We start from the raw sequence: 22086 nt of genomic DNA, 5'->3' as shown, positions 1-22086 counted from the left end.
AAAACTTAAACTGATCTGGTTTTGATGCCCTTTTTCAGTTCTTAAAAATCACAATTTCTGCATTTATGTACAGTTTTAATGAGCTCATCTCAAATAATTTCACACCAAAAATAAGTTTGCAGAAACCTTGTCAGACAGCCCATAAAAACACATGGTTTCCACACATTATTAAAAGTAATTTAGAGTGTAAAAGATTTTAGATAAAAGTTGTTTTGTTTTTGGAAAAAAAACCAACAATCTGCTTTTACATAAATACAACCTTTAGAGACGCATTCCAGATTGTCAACTGATGATTTGTACGTTTAGTTTCATAGTAGTCTTGAGTGTGCAGAGAAATTTTCACAAACTCTTACAGCCGTTTAAAAATGGAAAGTATCAACAAATTTTAATATATGAAGGGGATGTGAGTCCTGTCCAACAATCAGCAAAAACTGTACAACAGCACCATCATCAGGAGGAAAATATAAATTACATCCACCAACAAAGACTGTAAAATTCTGTTTATATAGTCAATCTTCTATATACATTATATATGAGCTAGCTTTCTGCAGGATGCTAGAGCCGTTTTAACAAAAAGACTAAATCTGAACTGTATCCGTGTTTTCAAATAAATCCTAAAAAGAGATATGGATTAAAAGCAAGGAAAACTAGAGATTATGGCCTGAAAAAAAAGTCACATTTTATCTACATTGAGAGACCACAATGATTAAAAACTCCAAACCTTTATTTAACAATGCAATACTAATATGTCAGAATACAATGTGTGAATTGCTGCTGTTCAGTCAGTTAAGTCCCTTTGATGAAAAAAAGAAAAAGAACAGCCAGGTGATACATTTCAGTCACTTAACAATCAAGGTAAACAGAACTAGACAGCTTCCTGCTACACCGATATCATTTTTAACCACATCAAACACCCGACTGGTTAATACTTTGATGTCAGTGACTGTTGGGAGACAAAAGAATAAAGTGTTTACTGACAAACACCCAGTTTTAGAAAGGCAAGACCTGTCTCACAGATTGGGGACCAGACAAAGGAATGATCGCTGCCAAGCAGCAGGTGTTACTTTCGTCCCAACTGTGACATCTTTATGTATGACAAAAAACCCAAAAATACCTTGATTGTCACAGAGTATGGTCCGCTCTAAATTTGGTGGTCCAAGGTTTCTTGCAAGTGAGGTGAAGAAGATCCTTTTCAGGATTAAGGTTCATTGTGGTTTGCACCGGCACACCCAACAAAGGCTTCGTCTTCCACGCAACTGACTCCAACCTTCATTCAGACGAAAACCTGGGCTTTCCGTGTCCGAGGTCCCTATACATGTGAATTAAAGTGTTGGCAGTTCAATTAATGTAAAGTAAGTTAAAAATAATTGACTATCAAGAGGGCATTATACCTAGTCAAATTCAATTTTATTTCAGACTTCCCTTTATTCACAAAACATAGAAAATGCATTCGTAACCACTTCAAACACAAACTTTCAATGGGAACTTGTCAAACATTCACCACATCAACTTCTGAGCTCGCTTTCAAACTTCAGCACTCTTTCAGTGTCCCGCAACCCCACCCACCCACACAGACTTCACTAGCACAAGGTCACATTTTCACACAGAGAGGGTGGTAACAAGGAGAAAGTAAAGCACACAACCAGACACAGCATTCACGTCAAATCAGATAGCAAGAGAAGGCTACAAAAGGATACAAATACTCATAGCACTTGACATTTCACTGTGATTTTAAAGATTTAAGGTTGATAGAAAACAATGAGAGAAAGAGACCGTAGGGATCTCGAGATGCAATAAATGTCCTTGTGATGGGCATGGTGAACACACTCGTACTGGTTTCTTCCTCTCACACTCGCACAAAGCCACAGGTTCTTCTCAACTCTCGCAGGCATTTGTCTCTTTTGAATTAAAAAACAAAACAAACCAAAAGAAAAACAAACAACAAAAAAAAGAAAAAACTCCGCACCAACAGTCCTACTCACACCGCTTTCTTTCATTTCGCTCTCCCGTTCGCTCACTCTCACTCGGGCCAACACCAATCCCACTCACTGATCTCAAAAAGTGACAACAGCAGACAAAATTTCTATATCCCAAAAATTAAAAAAAAATTAAAAAAGGGGGAGAGGAAAAAAAGACAACACCCACCGTCTAATACAGTATATGCAGAGTGAAGCTGTGTTCTTGGATGACAAAGCATTTACACATGGGAGGAGGGGAAATGATACTGAGATCTGTCGAACATTGCTGCCAATGAGGCGCTTCCTCCCGGGAAATTGGGAAAGAGTTGGTGAACTGCAGAAGAGATTTCCATGAAGGCGTTTCCAAAAGATGTCAAACAAAAACAAAGATAAAATCAAATGCATACATACATATATATATACTTATATGTAATTATAGAAAGCCCATCATTTCACAAGAGGCAATCAGGGGGCTCTTGAGATACTCGTGCATGTTTATAAATTATTTTATCCTGCATGCACAGTAAATTTGTGTAACATATTCTCAAAAAACAAAACCAGGTAGTGTGGCAGCTTCCACTAACAAACTACACTTCTCACCCATTCAATGCATGACTACGTAAGTCACACACAAGTATAAATTTCCTCTTTAACAAAATAAAAGGCAGTGTATTTTTTCTTTTTTAAATAACATAATATCTAAGCCATTCCCCCTCATATGTATACTTACCAGGTCAGCCTTATAGCAACAGAAAGAGTTAGCTCGTAGCTATCTACATTCCCCAACTAGAAGATTTAGACTCCATAGATGCACCAAAGCCAGAGCTGAAGCCGCTGCTGGAGGCCGTGTTAGTGCCTGGAGCCCAACCAAGGCTAGCTGAGTTTGGGCTGCTGTAACTGGTGCTCGCAGAGCTATAGGTCTGGTCTCTGGTTGTAGTGGCTGTGCCTGCCGTTGTGGTCAGACCCTGCTGGTTAGCCAGCATGCCCATCATTCCCCAACTGCTCTGCAGCGCTGCCTGAGCAGCCGCGACCATGGCTGGGTTTAGACCCAGAGCCCCGAAGTTAACCCCTCCGCTACCGCTGCCTAGTCCACCGCGATTACTGCCATAGCCCTGATTGAACCCACCAGCCCCAAAACGCCCTCGATCCATCATTTGCCTACTATTATTGTGTTTGGGCTCAGCATTGGAGATGTGCACACTGACACCCTTGATGATCAGGTCCTCTCCGCACAGAGCTTGGGCAACCTGAGAAAGAAATGAGTTACTAAGTCTGTGTATCTCTTTTTTCTTACAGGTAAATAAATACTCCGTACACTATAAATACCAGGTATCATGAGGTATTTACAGTATAAATCTGTAATTGAGCTCTCATGTTTTCCACTACTACACCAAACTTATATGCATATAATTACTGATATTAAAGATTTGTTTTTGTTTTATCTAAACATACATATTAGGTCTTTCTCACTCTTCCTGTATAATACCATCTACTCATATTCAAAGGCCGTCATTTAAGGTCACTCTTACCTGGTCATCAGCAAATGTGACAAAAGCAAACGCCCGGAAAGGTTTGGGAATGAAGACGTCTGTGACTTCACCATACTGCATGAAGTACTGCCTCAGATCATCGGTTGTCATGTCCTCTGTGCAGCGACCAACAAAGATTTTACGGCTGCGCATCGGCTCATCGGGACATGCCTGAAAGGAAGAACGGGCACCACCATTTCATTTTAAGTCACGCTGCTCAACAATCCAGATTCAGTTTTACAAAAGCTAATCAACATTTGTAACCTGTGTTAAACGTTTTTTTAAAAATCCACTGCAATGACTTTAAAACGCCTGCTTGTAAGTGTGGAAACCCAATCCTTATCTGAAGTGAATGTATTTTAACGTGTGACACAGATCAACAAGCAGTAACAGGTGCTGTAAGCCTACATATAAACCTAAAAATGAATTTATACCAAACCTTATTCACTGAAGAAATCAATTTCTACCAAAGCACTTCTTTGAGACACGGTAAAAATCGTGCCCAACCCACCTTTGAATTGGGAAGTTTACAGTCACACCATCTCCCGTCAATCATGTGTCTCTGAGCGATGACTTTGGTTTGCGTCTCGTAGTCGGTGAACCGGACGAACCCAAAACCTTTTGAATTGCCAGTTTTTGCATCTCTCTTCACCTGAAAATGGGCGAGGTGAGCAAATTCATTAGTACACAAACAAAAGTCATACCCTTGTTGCGCTCAATGTCTAGAAAAGAACTGAGAAAACATTCACAGTCACATGACACATCAATACCTGCACCATGATGACCTCTCCAAAGGTACTGAAATAATCCTTGAGGTCTTGTTCTGTTGTTTTCCATGGCAACCCGAGGACAATAAGATCCGATGTCTTCTGAAAGCCCCTTTTAATTTTCACAACTGTGGCAGCGTCTATTTCTTCCATCTTTCTTTTGTTATCTATGAAGAATAAATAAATCATGCCAGTGAGAAAAAAAGCAATCAAAAACCCTTGTCTTATACATTTACAAAGCTCCCCTAAATTAAAAAAACCCAAAAACAAACAAAAAACTGAAATACAACTGTGTTTACTATTTCAATAACATGTTGCCATAACAGCATCAACTAATCTGTTATAATTTTCCACAGTTGTCACAACCTTGCTGCAGGATTTGATCACATTCAGTAAGCAAGCTATTAAATACAGAGCTTTAATCCAGTTCAGTCACCTGCCTCACAATGTTTTTTTGTTGGTGTCATTTGTGTTTTTTTTAGACCAATCTAATACAGTAATCTCTCTTTAAGGTATCTTTTGGAGGCTCCAATTTGTGATGCTGCTGAATTTTGTAATATAATACTACTGTACAGTCACAAACATTTTTATACGAGTTAAAATACAGCGCAGGTGTTGGGCAAAGCAGCTTCACTACAATATGAACAACACCTTTATGTTCAAATTTGGACCAATCCCGAGCATTAAAGCGTTAATTGTAATACGATGTATTGATACTTTTAACTAGTTATAGTCAAATCAACTTAACAGGCAGTTTGTGGGCAGGGTTGTCAATTTGCTTACATGTTTATAATGACACAAACACCTGGCATACCTTTGGGGTAATTGACAATGTACACTAGGTTTCCCCAGTCGTTCTCCGGTGGGTGCAGGACACCCTCCACAAGCCGGACTCCCCTCATGCACTGGGTCTCTGGGTTTCTGTATCGCAGCCCGCAAGCCCCTGGAAACTGCGCTGCTACAGATGACAGCAAAACAGTGCCATCGTCCTCTGACGGGATCTCCATGGGTTCTTCATTTTCTTCCTCAGCCACCCGAATGTAAAGCTCTGACATGGTGTCCAGGATGGCTGAGCTCTGGTCCAAGCACGGTCAGCTGAGAGAGCTCAAGTTATCAGTAAACACCGGAGTGGTGCGAGCGGATCTGCCCCTGGCTTTTAGTTTACTTCTGTTAACTGTGCGCGAAGCTAATGTAACACAAGCGCAGACACGCGAACTGCGTGAAACAGTCACTCTGCGACTCTTTCGCGTTTAACAGCTGGTGGCATGAAAGCCGGGACGCTTTCTTTGCCAGAAATGACACTCGTAAACAAGTTAGCCAGCTAGCCACTGAGCTAGCACACTCAAGTCAGCTCGAAAAATGAATGGCCGTCCAGTTTTACAACGCGCTGTCAACAAATACACGACTCCTCCTCGTGCTTACGAGCGCGTGGCCGAAAACTGTACGTCAATAACAACTTCGACGAGTTATCGACTTCGACGCAATTTCACCACCAAAGCGAGTATATCAATACAGCTGCACGCGGCTAACCTCTTTTAACCTCAAGCTAGCTAACAAAATGGCTGCTGATGCTCACCTTGTAAAGATGACATCATCGACTTGGGAGGGTGCACTCTTATTTGTGGGGCTGCCAAAAAATTAATTTGAAAACGTTTTCTGAATAGATTAATTTTTGACTATCAATTGCCAGTTACCGTTTGTGAATTTAAGTTAAACCTAATCTTCCTTATTAGTTTACATTCATCAAGTGTCGTAACTTGTTGGTGCCAAGGATAATGCTCCCGAGTTACCCTTTGAAGTCTCACAGGAAGCTAGGAGCCCAAACAAAAGGTGTGTAATGTTTTGAAGAAATTAAAAAAAAAGAAAAGTCCGACCGATGTTTTGGTAAGCCAGTATTATTGCCCGATATTGGAGACAGAGACAGAGACTAAAACTTCCGGTCTTCGTGGTAATTTTTAAAGCACATCACTGACACAATAATAAACAATAGGAACCAAATCTAATCGTTTTCAATGTTAAGTAACTCTAACTGTATTTACAATTCGTTTTTTAGAATTTTTTTTATTTAACTCCCTAACAATCTGTACATAAAACCCTGTACCCTGACATAAATGAATGAACAAAATGTTTTCGAAATGCATACAAACAGAATTTACAGGATAGAGGGAAATAGCTGCAGAAAATTAATAAAATATGTGCAAACATCCATGCAAATACAGTTTGTAAGGCAAACACTGAGCATGCACAATTCTTATGAGCTTGAAAGTCAACATTTGGTATGACAACCTTTATTCTGCAACACAGAATAAGCCAAAAAAAAAAAAAAGACGTTTTTTTGGCTGACAGCAGTTTGAGAATCAACTTGTCAGGGTAAAATACCATTTCTACCTGCTAAATTCAACCAATAAAATGATCATGTGTTTTTGCAACAGGCTGCTAGTAACAAAGTGCCTAAAGACGCAATTTAATAGAAGGTAAAGTAAAGTGAGATTTTATTACAGGGGCAACAATCTCTGCATCGATGTCAAGAAAGCAATAAAGGTTAATAAAAGGAGGTCACTGGAAGTGAAAGGGGTAATTCATGATGGATGACAAACACAAAAGGACACAATCCTGTAAAGTTTATTTTCACACATGCTCAAAACAGCAATTGTTCTTTTATTTTTAAGCTTTTTTTCTCACTTGCCTTTTAACAAAGCAAAGTAAACACACCTGTGCTTTAACCTATCCAGGCCAGTGACACCACCTCTCACCTACAAATAAGACTATCCACAGACGTTTCCATCACTTCACCATGGATCACATCAGAGTAGGCATCCTTGCTATGTGAGTAACAGCGATATGTATAAATGTTATATCTACATCGTCTTTCAAATATAAGCTCCATTCGATGCTCTTTTCTACAGTTTTTTGCAGTGTTTTATCACAAAGAGCGCATTTTTCATTCAGAAACAAGAATGGATTCAAACTTCTGCAGCAAGATTAACAGGTGAACATTTATTCACTTATGAGCTAAAGCTGTTATGTTCCTAATGTTTGTGAGAAATCTACCTGCTGCAATTTCAGAAGAAGATGTGGTTTGCTTTCCTGAATACATGGAGATGTGGATGCACAGTGCAAGAATTGAGGAGTTCAGGGTCTGGCTGTCGAGGGCGCTAAGTATCCAAGGTATATCTTTATGACAAGATAAATGACTTTAAAAAGCATTCATTTAATGTTGAACATGTCATTTCTGAACCACTGCTTGCTTTTCACAAGCCAACCTTGCATCTCTGGACCACCTGAATCTCCAGCTGTCTGCCTGTGGATTCTCACTGCAAAACGACCCCGACGATAACTACGTTTTTAGAGTCAGCTACACCGGGTGTTTTGTTCGGCAGCAGGTTTGGCATTCTTTTCTGAAATATGCAATCCATATCTACAACCTCAAATCTTTTAGCCTTGCACTTGGGCTTGGTGGTGATAATGATCTGTGTTTATATTGACTTTTCAGAATGGCTTTAATGTCTTAACATTAAATTTGGTGCGGAGGATGAATCGATTTGGAAGCCAGCATCACAGTTTCACAATGAAGTGCCCTGTGATGTCTGTGGTGCAAAGCAGAGAGCAAATCCGCTGTGACCCTGAATATGTTCAGGTAACAATGAACATTTTGCCACATTTCAACCTAACTGTATTTATATATTAGGATTGGTTTGCTTTGTTACTAGAAATAATTTGTGTGTGCCCTCAGGTGATCAGAGAAATTCCCTATGGAAACTGGGATAATGAGGTAGTAATTACATTCAGTGCCTGGAATTCTGATTACCTTCTAAATGATCACAATTTTGTCTGTAGATGTTTAATGTTTGGAAAGCAAGTCTAACTTTTTGTTTGTATTTATTGTCTGATTTTTGCTGCAGCTGCAGTGGTCGCTGTGTCTGGACGATCACCTCCTTGTAGCTCTGGAAGATGCCAGCTTGATTCAGATGAACATTGATGTGAATGTAACAGACATAAGAGTTCAGGGCAGGAGGAGGGAGATCTTAAGGCCTGTCAACGTGAGACTTCACACAGCATTATGCCACCTAGTGACTATTGTTAGTATTACAACTGAAATGTACTCAATTACTGTTTGGTTAATACAGATAATGGAAAATGAAGGGGAATTTTTGGATTTGAAGCTGGTCAGAGACAGATATGCCTACAGTATGGAAGCAACTTGTCCAAAAGGTGGGTAACAAGGACAGAATTGGAGCTGGAAGTTATTTTTCCTTTAAAAAAAAAAAAATTAACCAACAACAATAGTGAGTGTTTGAGTTTAATTAGAGCAGGGGTGTCAAACACAAGGCCTGGGGGCCAGAAGCAGCCTGGCACAGACTCCAGTCGGGCCCACTGGGTGGCTTTGGAAAACGTAAAAGAGGGCATAAATGTTGGACTTTTAACAGTATTTTCATCTGTGTTACAGCTTTTACAGTTCAACAGCTACAATTTTTCACTATCTATTATAGAAATATAGTATGTTTTTTTTGCAGTTTAAGAAGAAGGTTAATATTCTGTAAAATAACAAAAACCTGTCACTGTGCTGACCTTTACATCAGTAAAAATCACTTGGGCTATTTTTTGTTTAATGTTGATAAAAACATGTGGGGTGGGGACATTTGCTCTTTTTCTCTCTTCTAAAGAGAACGGATCAGTTATAAAAATGTTAAAAATACTTAAATGTAAAAGTCCTGAATCCAAAGCCAAAATATTCTTAACTCCAAAGTATTCACAGTAGTTGTGTATGTGGTCATAGTTTGAACTAAAGCTACAAAGTTTCAGCTTGGTCCGGTGGATTCAAGGTCAGATCCAAAGGGTCAAATGTTCAACATTAACTGAACAAAGTAACATGATTTTAAACACGAGGATTGTTGCAGTCAATGACTGGGTAAAATCTAGAGCCCATGGAGCTCTCTAAGTGCTGTGTTTCCTCCAGTGAGATGCTAGGCCAGGTCTTCAGTTGCTGCTTGTTTGTGGGTCTTTCTGCCTTCAGTTTTGTATTTCTTAACTAAAAAACATGCTGCGTTGGGTTGAGATCAGGTGACTGACTTGACCATTGAAGAATATCAGATTTCTTTCCATTGAGAAACTCTTGGGTTACTTTGCATCATTATCAATCCACAGTTCATCCTCATACTTCTATCAGGAGTCACATCATCAGAAAATACTCGTGATTCAGTGTCCGTGGCAGTCATACACATCCATACCAAAACACTGCCTCGACCTGTTACCTCTGATTCTGCATAATGTTCCTATTCTCATCATTCTGGTAAACCTGTACCAGAATGATGAGAATAGGAACAGTATGAGAAGTTTACCAAATCTTGATTTTACCAGAACCATGCAGGCTTTTTTAGATGTTTTCTGACAAAGTCTAATCCAGACTTCTTCTTGAGGTTAACCAGTGGTTAGCACCTTGTTGTAAATCCTCTGTATTTACATTAATGACGGTTCCTCTTGATTGTGGACTTTAACAATGACAAGCTTACCTCTTTGAGACTCATTCCTGAGTTCATTAGATGTAATGAAGCTGCTTTTCTTTGAACAATGTAAATGTAATGCACTTCTGTGGTCAACCACTTTAGTTGTCAGGCTCTTTGAACAATAAGGAAATAGGCCACGAAACGCTTTACCGGTCCACTGTCCGATAACTTTTGAGCATCTGAAAGTAGGAGACTGTATATAACAATGGCTGATTTCCAAAACATATTGTGCAATATTTTTGTTAAACCATTTGAAAGTTTGCACTTTACCCACATGGTGATTGTTTGGTTTATAATCCACTGTGATGGTGCAGAGAAGCAAAATTTAAAAAACACTTATGATTGTCCAAAAATGTATCAACCTCATTGTATATCTCATTATATATATATATATATATATATATATATATATATATATATATATATATATATATATATATATATATATATATACATATATATATATATATATATGTATATATATATATATATATATATATATATATATATATATATATATATATGTATATATATATATATATGTTAAAAAAATATAGAGCAAATGTGCAAATGTAATCAAATAGAAATTGGCAACAAGTGAAAATACTTATAAACAGATACATCAAATATAATTACTTGTTACTAACTAACCACATTAACACATCTTATTTTATTTCAGTGAACGCATCCACGGCAGACAAGACTGTGCTGCACATCCTCAAACGCCGAATGGGTTTGACCAGAAGAGGCACCTATCACAATGAAACACTGACACTCAGTGACCTGTCAGTTAACCAGACAGTTACTTTCACAGTGCATGAGACGAGTGAATTTGTAACTCTGTCCATTCCCACAGCCAGAATACTCCAGACAAAGGTTAGTGCTGAAACACAAACCTGTATGACTCCAAATAGTAGTGCATGGCTGTCAAAGCATACACTAACATGAGTAAACTGTGCGGCTTTGAGGATTCATTAAAGAGTAACACATCTAACCCAGGTTTATTTTACAGCCCTGCACAGATGACAACCGGCTCCTGCAGCCGTTCTACAGGGTGGATGCTGTGCTCACCTTCAGAGAGACAAATCACAAAATGCACTGGACCATGGAGAGCACGCTGCCATGCATAGGTGAGTTTTCTGCTGATGAGCACAGTAAAAACTAAAGAGGTGATCAATTATTGGATGTTTTCTTGACCATGGCATTTAATGTAGTCACACCAGGCACTTCTTGTTTGTTGCTCAGCCAGACGCTTAATGTTTCAATCCTGCTAATGAAAACACTCCAATATACACACATCAGACACTTTATTAGGTACACATTGTCTGTACAGGGTTGGAGCCTCTTTTGGATGCCAGTCTAGGTTCATCTCTGACCCATGGCCCTACGCTCTCTCTTCACATTTCCCACTCTTCATTGCACCCCTCCAAAAGAATGTTTAAAAAATTAAATAAAAATAATATCACATAGCAATAATCAGTCATATCAATATCAATAGCACTCATTTTAAAATCCCTCCTTCAACAATTATTTTCAGTGGAACAATTTCTAGATATATCACAGTGTGATTGCACATTTTCAGCATATGAGTGTTAAAAATGTTTCAATCTCTTAAAAAAACACCAAGAAAAACTACTCACCCATCACCACTTCATCTTTCGAGCCACTGAAGTCTAAAGTCCTGGCTGTATATTCATCCTGCTCTCTTCTCTCCTTCTTCTTTTAAGGACCACTTTTTTCCTTTGGCTCACTAAATATAATTTAAAATGCCGCTGCACTGATTTACTACTGTATAAGACACCTGCAGAAAATTAAATGGATAAATATTTAACATCAACAGCTTTTGCACACATTTTCCACGAATAACAGGGAGCAAGGTCAGGAAGTACAAGTCATATATTTGCTAGCATACCCCTCTGCTATCAGAACCCTTCAGAAAAGATGCCTCTTTGAATCAGTGGAGAGTAAAAATGATTGCGTAAATATTTGCAGCTAAAATGCAGTTCATGAGGGAACTACATACTGCATGCATACAGTTAGGCTTTGGGTCACAAGCTAGAACCAGGACTTGAACTTACAGTGTGACTTATAATCTGTCCACTTTAATGTTATGGTGTCACTGATTCTGTGTAATATAAATTGAGGGATGTGCTCGATTGATATCGGTGTTAGCTTCTCCTGCTTTCTGGTTCTGGGGCATTTTTTTGGCTGCCGTGTTGAAAGTTTTGCCTTTGCAGCCACAGTTACCTGTTCTTAGCTGATAGGAGTGGCACTTCCTGTAGTTTTCTACTGCTGTAGCCCGTCTGCCTCAAGGTTTGAGGTGTTATGTGTTCAGAAGTGCTTTTCTGCATACCTAGGTTACAACCAACTGTTATTTGTCCATTCTTCTCTCTTTTTTGGACCATTCTGTGTAAACCCCATGAACATGAACATGAACAACTACGCCACGTTCAAAGTCACTTAAATCACATTCGTCCCCATTCTAATGATTTGGTTTGAACCTAATCAGGTCACACTAAAGATGGCTACACAGCTACATTCACTGGCTGATTAGATATTTGCTTTAACAAGCAGGTGTACTTAACAAAGTGCCTGGAGTGTATAGGGACACAACATGCTTCTGAAATTGGATCCAAGATATATATATATTTTTTCAAACTATGTCGTAACAATGCAATAAAGAGATCTTAACTGGATGATTGGATGCATCCCTGTGGACAGTTATTGTGAGCCTGCAGTTCCACTTCTTATAGTGTTTTGTTAATATGAAAATGTTAAAACATGGGGAAAAAAAGATCCTTAATAGATATATTTTAAGATCTCTAAAATAGTTTTGTGTCAGTTAAGCTACTGCTGAGAATGTAGAAATAATTGTTTTAAAAAATGTGGCTTCAAATTTTCACATCGCACTCGTGTAACTTCATTATTAAACCTGTGTTTGCTGCATTGTCACAAATCATGTTTTTTCACAATCCCTGTAAGCCAGAATTCACTGCACCAGTCATTAAATTGTGGCATTGTTTTTGTTTAATCTCACCTTTGTTGAAATCACCATTATCTCCACAGCGGCACCTAAAAACACATCATCACATGTCACATCTTCTCCTGGCCCAAACAACATAAGCCCGTCCACACTCGACTCTACACGTGAGACTGTAACTACGGACGAGCCTTTGCCCGACCTCGTCACCATCCCAGAAGAAAACCTAAAAGAGAGAGATTCGTTCAAGCCTGCAAAGTTTCCCACAACTAACCTTCCTCACATGCTGAGAGAGGGCCGCAGTTTTAATATCCACGCTGACGAGATAATAAGGGATGATGTGTCTTCTTCAGTGTTGGATAATGGCACCAGTATCGACATTAATACGAATACAACTAGTTTATTTGATTTTCTACATGCAGCTACAAATGTTTCAGTAGAGTCAGACTTGCTTACGTCAGCAGCCACAGCCCAAACACCACATATGTCTCTTACTACGCTGGCTCAGCCTGATGAAGAGTACCAGGAACTCAACACAAGCAGTAGGAATGAACAACAGCAAAAGGAGAAAAAACTGCAGTGGATTTGGTAGGATTAGATTTATTTATTTAGTTAAGTGAAATGATTCTTCAAGTAATATATCTTAATTACTTTAAGGCCTATTTTACTCCTTTTCCTTTTAAACCCAACTGGTACCACATACATCTGTTTGCAGTCATGAAAGGTGACGCAGTGGTCAGTGAAGGCTGATTATACAGTGCAAGCAGAATTACCGTCAGACCTCTGCCAGCTATTGCCTCAGGGTGGACATTATCCAGACTCAGACAAAGGCAGGCGTTAAATAAACACGTCTCTTTCCGAGCAGCAAAACAGGCTGATGAAGAGAAGACCTCGTGTTAGCTGATGCCACCTTTCAGAGCAACTTGAACTCAAATCACAGAAAGTCATAATAAAAGCTCACAGATTGCTTGTCAGCGGTCATTCTAAGATTCTTAGATGGTAGAATCAATTTTATGTGTTAAAAACTGTTTTCTTTTCAACAACAGATCAAATTTAGCTTCTGATTTACTGTAATGTCAGCTGTAGCTGTCGCTCCCCTCGTTGCAGTACGCTAAACCAACAGCAGAGGGCACTCTCCAACATGTTTTCAGTAGGCTCCTGATAGGTCACAGCCTGCCTCCAGATGCTCTTTTCCAAATTAAGCAGTTTGACTTTTTTTTTTTTAATTTTTGTTTTTTAAAATTCAGTGCTAGTTGTTTTTGTGTGTGTGCACAATTAAATGAACTTTATTCATCATAAGATAACTCTTGAAAATCCAATATGCAGTATAGAGGGGGGGAGGGGGTTAAATTTATTCACTTGAGTGCTTTAAATGTAACACCCATACAGAATTACTGGTATAGATCAAAATAGCTGAAGAGGTTTCGTTTTTGTCCCACTGCTTTTTTTTTTTCCACCTTTGTTATTGTGACCTCCCGGTATGCACCAAAGCGTCTCTAAATGATAACCGTGCGGTGTTGCGCAGTTACATGCATCATATACAACGGTCTGTGGGGCAGAAAATCTAAACTTCCTTGTGCCTTTGGTTCCCATCTGCTCAGTGAACTTATGAGCAGGAAATGGAATAAGTGGTGCAAAAAGCATGCCAACATCCCCAGTTCTTTCATGTGGCCTCTCTCGGCCATTAGCCTATCTGTATCGACTGTTAACTGTCTTTACAAAGTTAAAAATCCCTTTCATGTTTCACTGTTTCTTTTTTGTTTTAATTTCAGTCAGAGCATATGGTTTGCACATCTGGGATATGCTAAGCGTGGTGGCACCCCCCCCCCCCCCTCCCCCCAATACACACACATATACACACGAACACACACACACAGACTCTGTGAAGTGATCCATATATGGTCTTCATTGTTATTGCTCATAATCACTCATCATTATTATAAACAAGTTCTGTCATGATTGGTCGCTTTGAGTTTGCTGTCTGAAGATGCTTAATAGTGTGAACTTTCAGGATTATATATATATATATATATATATATATATATATATATATATATATATATAAACAAAACATGTGAGTAAAGTAGGCGAAACTTTCCCTCATTTAATACAGAAGTGTGAAACCTTACAGAGACATAAATTTACCATCTCTGACTATTCTGAGCCTCCTTGCATGACCGCTTGTCCACAATTTTTTAAGCAAGACACATGCTGTGGAGCAAATTCTTTATTTCTCCTTATTTGAGCTACAAAAATGACATTTTTCTAGTTCAGACCTTTAAAAGTGGGCCAGCAAGAAGACTGTGCAGCTTGTTCTGCATGACCACAAACAAGCAAACAGATGAGGGAATGTGATCAGTCTCATCCCACTGCAGAACAACCACATTTTAATCCTGCATAATAGAACGAAAGTGGTAATCTAATGACATCAAAATGAAGTCAGAATTACTATTGTGAACAACTTTGAGTCATTAAATGCCACTTCAGCATCAGCTACCAGCTCTCAGGCAGACGGAGTTTCATGCCACTGGAGAGACACGGTGGGGGGAGGAGGGAGGGAGGAAGAGGGGGAGAGGAAGGCTATGTGTGGCTTTGAGTGGTTTGTTGGGCCTCTTCATCTCGCTCAGCGGGTAATTACAGAATCATGGGTCAACCACGCATGCAACCACGGTTACGTTGCACAGTAGCAGATGTGCTCATGACATTATCCAGCACCAGAGCAAAAAGGTAAATAAAAACAGATGCAGCTGGTTGCTACGGACCTTCGCCAAACTTGCGTACACCCCTAATTGTTCCCATGTGGGCCTGCTGAGCTGGAATAGTAAAAGGGGCGGGTATGCCCTGTTTAAAAATGCCCGTGTTTCTCAACAGGAGGAATTTATGAATGGGACAACGAGCCTGTGTGTGGTTCTGGTGGTGCGTGTGTTTATATTGTGTTAATGTGTTCGTCTGGCTTTGGGTTGTGGGGCAAAAATTAACAATAAAAGTACATCCTTCTCCGAGGAGAGAGCCTTATTCCAGGCCTTCTCTGAGCATCCCCACTTGCTCGAACGCCTCCTGCTTCTTGATGTTTCCTCTGTCAGACCATGCCTGGATGCGAGTGTGTGACACTGCACAATGTCAGGGAGGTCCCTGGTTGGACATGAGCCAGGTGTGCTGCAGGCCAGATGAAAAACTGAGGAAGAGGCTCGATTTCAGAGAAATCCTGTCTCAGCTCGGATCCGATTCCCGTACTCAGCCTGCAGCGGAGGATAAGACCTGTGTTTGTCGGTACAGGTACAGGTGTATCTATCTAACCGCGAACGCAGGTTTGCAGTAAGAGCGTGTATGCGTTTGGGTGTGGACTTGAAATTCCTGATTCGGAGGCCTGTTTCGATAATTCGACGAGGCCCGTTTGATGTTTCTTCTGTGTTACTCGCTTCTGAGCTGGAATGTGAGCTATTCTCTTTTCACCACAGACACACACCCACACTTACACGTCTTACACTGTGAAAACTGGCTGCCAACCGAGTGTGCCTCCTCTCCCTCTCTCATTAACCGCAACTGTCAGATCCTCCAGATGAGGAGCAATTAAACCAGATAATAAACACTCGCCATCAATTCCTGTTTGTTGATGTTGTTGTTGTTGATGTCGAGCTGGGGGCTCCTCTTCTGCCACCTCGTGCTAACTAGTACTTGAGTAACACACGAGAGCAGCAAGGGAAGAGTCCTTCATAACACCGAAAAGGCCTCTACCTGCTGCATGTATGGCAACACCGGCCTGATGATGATAATAAAAAAAAAGACAGTGAATGTTAACAATTAGATCCTAATCAGACACAGCTCACAGAGGCTGCTCTTTTATCCCCAGGCTTCACAGAAAAGGCAAACAAAGAGCTGCAAACTGTCAAGATAAAGGACTACTTGGGATTGGTCGTGTCTTAGGGCGTCTTAAAGGGCAGTAATCTTGCCGTGCACTGCTTCCTGAGACAACGTGCTGTAAAGACTCCTGTGTTTGCTCTTGTATTGGAGTGATAAGGCCGCTCTTCATCGCACCTTGCTTCTGATGAGGCTCGTCTACCCTGACTGTGAGAAGATGGAAAGTGTTGGATGGGTGTGTGTGGGAAGGGGTAGAGAGAATAGCCACGGAGGGTTTTTTTTTTTAATGGTGATTGGCTGATGACATAAAAAGCAGCAAACGTTCCAAGTAAAAGGCTTTGACCTGATATTTTTTGGGTAATTAAGGAACATCCTCAAATAAAGAGTTCCCTCGTTGTTGTTGTTTTATGCCGTTGAGATGAGAATCACCGATGGCGGCGTTTGAGCCGGGATTGTTCTAATGAGGTGAACTCTGTTTGACCTGAGGAACAAGGCATAGGTGTATGTTCACTCGTCATTGTTTAGCTTGTGGAAAAAATAGAGCCTAAGATGGTTTTCCACTTAAAATTTGAAGGCTGGATAAAGCCTTCTTAGGAATTTAAAGACAATACCCTTTCTTCCAAAGGCTATAAAAACATGTATACAGCTGTACAAGGAGTTTCCTGACTCAAAGGCAAAATACAGTGTCAGATATTCCTATTACTAATCAGGATGCCGTGGCCATGGAAAAAAATGTACAAGATGAAACTGTGGCCTGTTCAGAAAAAAAAAAGATCTGATTTCCCTTTCTCTGTGGAAAAATGGATGTGGCCTCTTGTTTTGAAACCATATTTCCCTGAAAAACACTTTGAAAACTAAACAAAATTGACAGAGTCGGATTTATTGTCTCGTGCTCTTTTGTCTTTGACCACCAGTGTTTGTGCCTTTGCCATGGCAACACCAGGGCTATTTATCTTTACAGGCCTTTTACAATAACGTCCCTTTCCTGACCAAACAACAGAGGAAATATCAGGTCAAGCCTCTTCCTCCCTCTAATGATCAGGTCAATTCGGGCTCAGTATTTCAGAGGGCTCAGGCACAGTCGCATGTGCGTCCACACGCAGTCATGCTATTGATGAGAAACATACAGTTTGTGATTGGATTTCCGTCTTCTCGGCTGAGTTTATGTTTTTCTTAAACATGTTTTGTTCTTTAACATTAAAGGAAAAGGGAGGCGATGGCTTTCTATTTATTCCCCAGGCTCAGAAAGTTAGTTCAGCCAGAAACACTAGATGGAGACAGAGAAAACTGACTCCCAGGTTGGATTTTGGACCCTTTTGAGATTACAGCTCAGTGTGTTTGAAACACAGCACAAAGCACGTCCACATACAGTTTCCCCCCAGTCTTCTTGACTTCTTTTGGGCAAATAGTGTATGTTTTACGTATACATTTAACACTTCTCTCATGTCAGACACCCCTCCCCTCAGATCCTCTTAGCGCCATATTTTTCCTCTTTGCATGATAAACCTAATAATCTCTTTTCACACGTAAAATGTGCTCTGTGCAGTCATCTGCAAACATCTTGCAAATCCTTGTGACTTGTATATACTCCAGTATACTTTAGCTGTCGGGGCCTGTCCCCTCTCTTTGCAATTACTCCTTTTAAGGAGCCGCTCTCGTGAAAGTTGCCTAGAGTATATGCAGACTACTTTCCTCAATCCACATAAACAGCACCAATAATAGAAGAAAGTGACAATCTGGATGAGGAGGAATGGGCATAAAAGCACGAGGTGTGCAGAGAGTGCATGTCACAATTAAATTACTTAATGGGTGAAAGTCCCACGATAGATCACATGTAATTTGCATCAAGAGTCACTGTAATAAAGACTTTTTAAAACTTACATTGAAATTCAATTAGAGTGTTGAATGCATAACCAAAGCCGTGAAAAATGAACTCATTGGGGGTCCCTTTTCATTACTGCCCTGAGGCAAAAGAGACCATTAATTTAATACATTCCATGTTTTTTCACATGAGCATTTTTAAGTTGGTGCACATTTCCATCCTAATGTATCTAATACAAAGAGAGAGCCTGCCAAAGACTGCATTATACAAGAGGCAAAGAACCCCCCCCCCCCCCTCATCTCCAGTTGTTACCTTGAGTAGTCAGACCACTTTCAATCAGTCAAGCTTGAAAAATGACCTGGCCCTAAAAAAAACAAAACAACAAAAGAAGAAATTATGATATTGTTTTATTGATTCACGGCGTGGTGAATATTCCTGTACCGCAGGTGCCGTCACGCAGAGGTGCCGAGCTCGACTGTAAACAGTTAAACGGCGAGCCTTAATTAAGATATTACTGTTTTATCTTAGAACAGTGGATCTGCACACTTCAGTCAACCACAAAGCCAAAACAAAACAGGGACCCCTTTCAGAAGTTCCACCCTTAAGAGGAGTGCTAATTAAAAGACTATTTCATTAACTGTTCCAGCTTGGTAAATATAAGTTTACCAGGGGTCAATAGACTTTACAACACATAATGATTTGGAATATAATTACTGTGTAAGGGGAGCCGTAAAAAAATGCCTTCAAAATAAAGCAAAGTTGTTTGTCAGTCTGACGCTGACCCCCGCCGTGTCAGTCTATGTTACCGGAGTTCAGAGGGCAGCTCATGTTGGCTGTTGTCAGCGTGACGCACCAACAGTTTATCAGCCTCCTTTGTACCTTTCTATAGTACACATGGCTGCTATTTGGCGAGTGGCTGGGGAGCAACAGTAAACCACAGCCTCTACTTTTACTCAAGTCTTGTTGCAAATATGCGAGGTTATTCCAACACTGTCTGCTCTTCGGCACAGAATTTCACAGGAAAGGCTCAAAACCTTTGAAATCACATTTAATCACACAGTCCTCACAATCTAGGAGTGCGAGGCTTTGAACTTTAGAGTGCATGCTAAATACTTAATTTAAAAAAAATGAACAAATGAGTTTGAATTGACCACTTTACATGTTTTTCTTGGTTATTAATGAAAATCACAGAAATCATAAAACAGTGCCCTTTAAAGCAGTGCTGCAAGTGGAAAGTCATAAACACATATTTTTTTCTTTTTTAGGATAAAGATGAGAGTGACACTGGAGCCAATCTGGGTGAGTCCTTGTGAAAGCAGCAGAGACATGCATTATTCATAGAAAAACTGTGAATGTTAGTGCCTCTTTTCCTTGTTTCAGCACGCATTTTTTCCATTTGTCTTGCGATGCTAAATTTTTAACGTTTTCCCCACATCGCATTGATGTTGCATGTAATTAGTGACTTTGCAGCAAAATCACTTCTGACACCGCTGTGTTCGCAAATTAGAATACTTCAGATATGGAGGATTCAGCTGGGAGAGTGGGTCTGGGAAAAATATGCGAGTTGCCTAAATATTATATGCGCTTCCCCGGAAAAGTGACAAAATCATTTGAATTAACAGAAAAGATGCAAAAAGCTAATTGAAAACTCGTGGGTTATTTATACACGCGTTTAGAAAAAAGCGCATGGTGTTTTCAGGAGCCGGATGTGTGCCCTCCGCCATCACGACACCGTATCCTGCGTGGAAAAAGAGCAGGAAACGCTGAAGTGCATATTTGATTTATTTATTTTCACCCAGACGGATACTCAGAGCTTTATACAGATTTTGCCATTTGGAGGCTGAAATAATGGATGGGGCGCTCATCCATTTTTAATTCCTCCATGTTGTGTGAAGGGTAAACATGTTGTTTGAGATGTCTTTTCTCTGCTGAACTGTGTTTTCTCATTATGAGACTGTGTATAGGGAGCAAAAACTAGTCACGAAAGTGCTTAAAGTGCGTCGCGACAAGTCATTGAAGGTGATTTTCGAATAATGCTCAGTCCCAAAAGCCACTTATGTCTGCATAGCCAAAAAATAATAGAAAAAAAAAGAGATGCCAGTGGTCCTCCTTGTTACATCACACATCAAATGTGCAAAATCCCCACCTACCCCTTCCAAAATAATATTTAGGGTGATTTTCCTTTAATACATTTGAAACACTCACTGATCTAAAGACAGGGATCTATGCTGACAGACCTTGCACCCATGGGAAGTTATTCTGTGACTAATACAGCGCAATGGTTTTCAGTTTGGACCCAGACACCAGCCCACAGATCCACTGATAATTTGGAATCATTTTTAATAAGTCGTAATTACACAGAGGGTCTGATTGTGCTCTGCAGCCCTTGAAAATGAAATATGTTACATGGGGGCCTGATGGTAAAGGATATTGCTTGCCGTTCATACATAATTGAGAGATCTTGAATGTCAAACCAGTGGGAGAAAATGCAACAGAAGCAACAGAACACCTCACCACAAAACTACACAGCATCGTCTCTACTCTGAGCCAGCCAGCAGAGAGGAACATGTGTTATGTGGTGTACCAAACTGCCCGGAGGAGGTGTACATTGACAGGTTCTGTATTCAAGAGTGCTTTCCCAAATTGCTGCGCTTTATTTACACCTACTTTCTTTCCCGCGTCTTAAATAGAGGAAAAGGACATATTTTTACCAGTTTGTGCTCCACATAATAAACGTTAACTATATATTAGCATGAGAAGAACTCCCTCCCCACCACCACCTTTTTTTTTTATTGCATTTAAAATTAAAAGAGGATGTTTACTTGATGAGAAATGTGAGTGTCTTTTGTCTGCCTTGTTTCCCTTCCGGTCTCTTTGTCTGTGTGGCTGATGGGCAGGAGGAAGAGAGTTGTCTCTAAACAGATAACCTGACTTTGTTAGTAAATGAAATACACAGGAGCTCGGGATGGGAGCTCTTTATTTCCTCCTCTTCTTCATAGATAAATGACTTGCTGTCTCCCGGGCAAAGAGCCATCTTTATATTTTTGACGTTTTTGTGTTTAATGTGTTGTAGATTTTATACGGCCCATCTTTATGCTCGGCATTTTTGCATTTTCTTTTAAAGCTCAAATGCAGTTATTGATGGCCCTGCCTCTAGTACATTATGCATTATTTGTTAGTAAGTACCATTTTTGCATATTGACTCTAACAAGAAAATGCATGTATGGAAATTCTAATATAAATTGACTTATATGTATAGGCTTAGACTGTGCCCACTAAGCTTTTCTGCAAATAATATATAGTCCTTTATGCTGCTAATCCTGAAGAGCAGTCCTAAAGACTGCCCGACGTGAAGGAGAGAAAAAAAAAAACCCAACCCGGACCTTTAGCTTTTAAAGACTTTTATCTTATATTACAGCAATGACAGCTTGCGCCTCTTTCTAGGGCTTTTATGCTTTGTTTCAAGAGGACCAGGAAGGGGGAAGAGAGATGTGTTAGGAGACAAAAGGTGATATTGATAAGGATGGAAGGTGCAGAGGAGTGTACTCCAGTGTAATGCAGCTTTATGATGCCCTTTTTCATTTAGCATGAATGGTTTTTATGATTCCATTTCTTGGGTGAACAGGGATGAAAGAGGGCTGAGGGTTTGAAACAGACAGAGGACACAC

The 22086-nt window shown here is 40.0% G+C and overlaps 2 protein-coding genes across 6 annotated transcripts in view; one reads left to right on the top strand and one right to left on the bottom strand.

Moving 5' to 3' along the window:
• Positions 1–358: 358 nt before the first annotated feature.
• Positions 359–5801, bottom strand: tardbpa (TAR DNA binding protein a). 2 transcript variants are annotated; one of them, XR_003270790.1, is made up of 7 exons: positions 5069–5794; positions 4258–4421; positions 3999–4139; positions 3488–3658; positions 3121–3205; positions 2146–2292; positions 359–1309 (listed from the first exon to the last, which is right to left on the bottom strand). XR_003270790.1 is itself a non-coding variant. In XM_026153748.1 (5 exons), exons 1-5 carry the CDS (start codon positions 5307–5309, stop codon positions 2732–2734), a joined length of 1191 nt encoding a protein of 396 aa, XP_026009533.1. In that variant the 5' UTR covers positions 5310–5801; the 3' UTR covers positions 2225–2731. The 2 variants fall into 2 exon arrangements, 1 of the variants encoding a protein (XP_026009533.1); XM_026153748.1 differs by lacking the exon at positions 359–1309 and having other exon boundaries at positions 2225–3205; positions 5069–5801.
• A 221-nt stretch (positions 5802–6022) lies between these two features.
• ciroz (ciliated left-right organizer protein containing ZP-N domains) overlaps positions 6023–22086 on the top strand; it is a 41096-nt gene continuing 25032 nt past the window's right edge. For 2 of the 4 annotated variants that reach the window (XM_026153747.1, XM_026153746.1), the window contains exons 1-12: positions 6023–6084; positions 6987–7080; positions 7161–7243; positions 7321–7422; positions 7513–7637; positions 7748–7891; positions 7988–8026; positions 8157–8294; positions 8382–8466; positions 10438–10634; positions 10771–10888; positions 19684–19717. In XM_026153747.1, the coding sequence (XP_026009532.1) occupies positions 7049–7080; positions 7161–7243; positions 7321–7422; positions 7513–7637; positions 7748–7891; positions 7988–8026; positions 8157–8294; positions 8382–8466; positions 10438–10634; positions 10771–10888; positions 19684–19688 (1068 nt within the window). In that variant the 5' untranslated portion in view covers positions 6023–6084; positions 6987–7048 and the 3' untranslated portion in view covers positions 19689–19717. Of the gene's footprint in view, positions 6085–6608; positions 6829–6986; positions 7081–7160; positions 7244–7320; positions 7423–7512; positions 7638–7747; positions 7892–7987; positions 8027–8156; positions 8295–8381; positions 8467–10437; positions 10635–10770; positions 10889–12824; positions 13994–19683; positions 19718–22086 lie in introns of those variants that run through there. The other 2 variants (XM_026153744.1, XM_026153745.1) reach the window with 2 other exon arrangements.

The sequence above is a fragment of the Astatotilapia calliptera genome, chromosome 20 (genome assembly GCF_900246225.1).
Source record: "Astatotilapia calliptera chromosome 20, fAstCal1.2, whole genome shotgun sequence".
In the NCBI taxonomy this organism is placed as follows: Eukaryota; Metazoa; Chordata; class Actinopteri; order Cichliformes; family Cichlidae; genus Astatotilapia; species Astatotilapia calliptera.
This window is presented reverse-complemented; position numbering and strand designations above follow the sequence as displayed.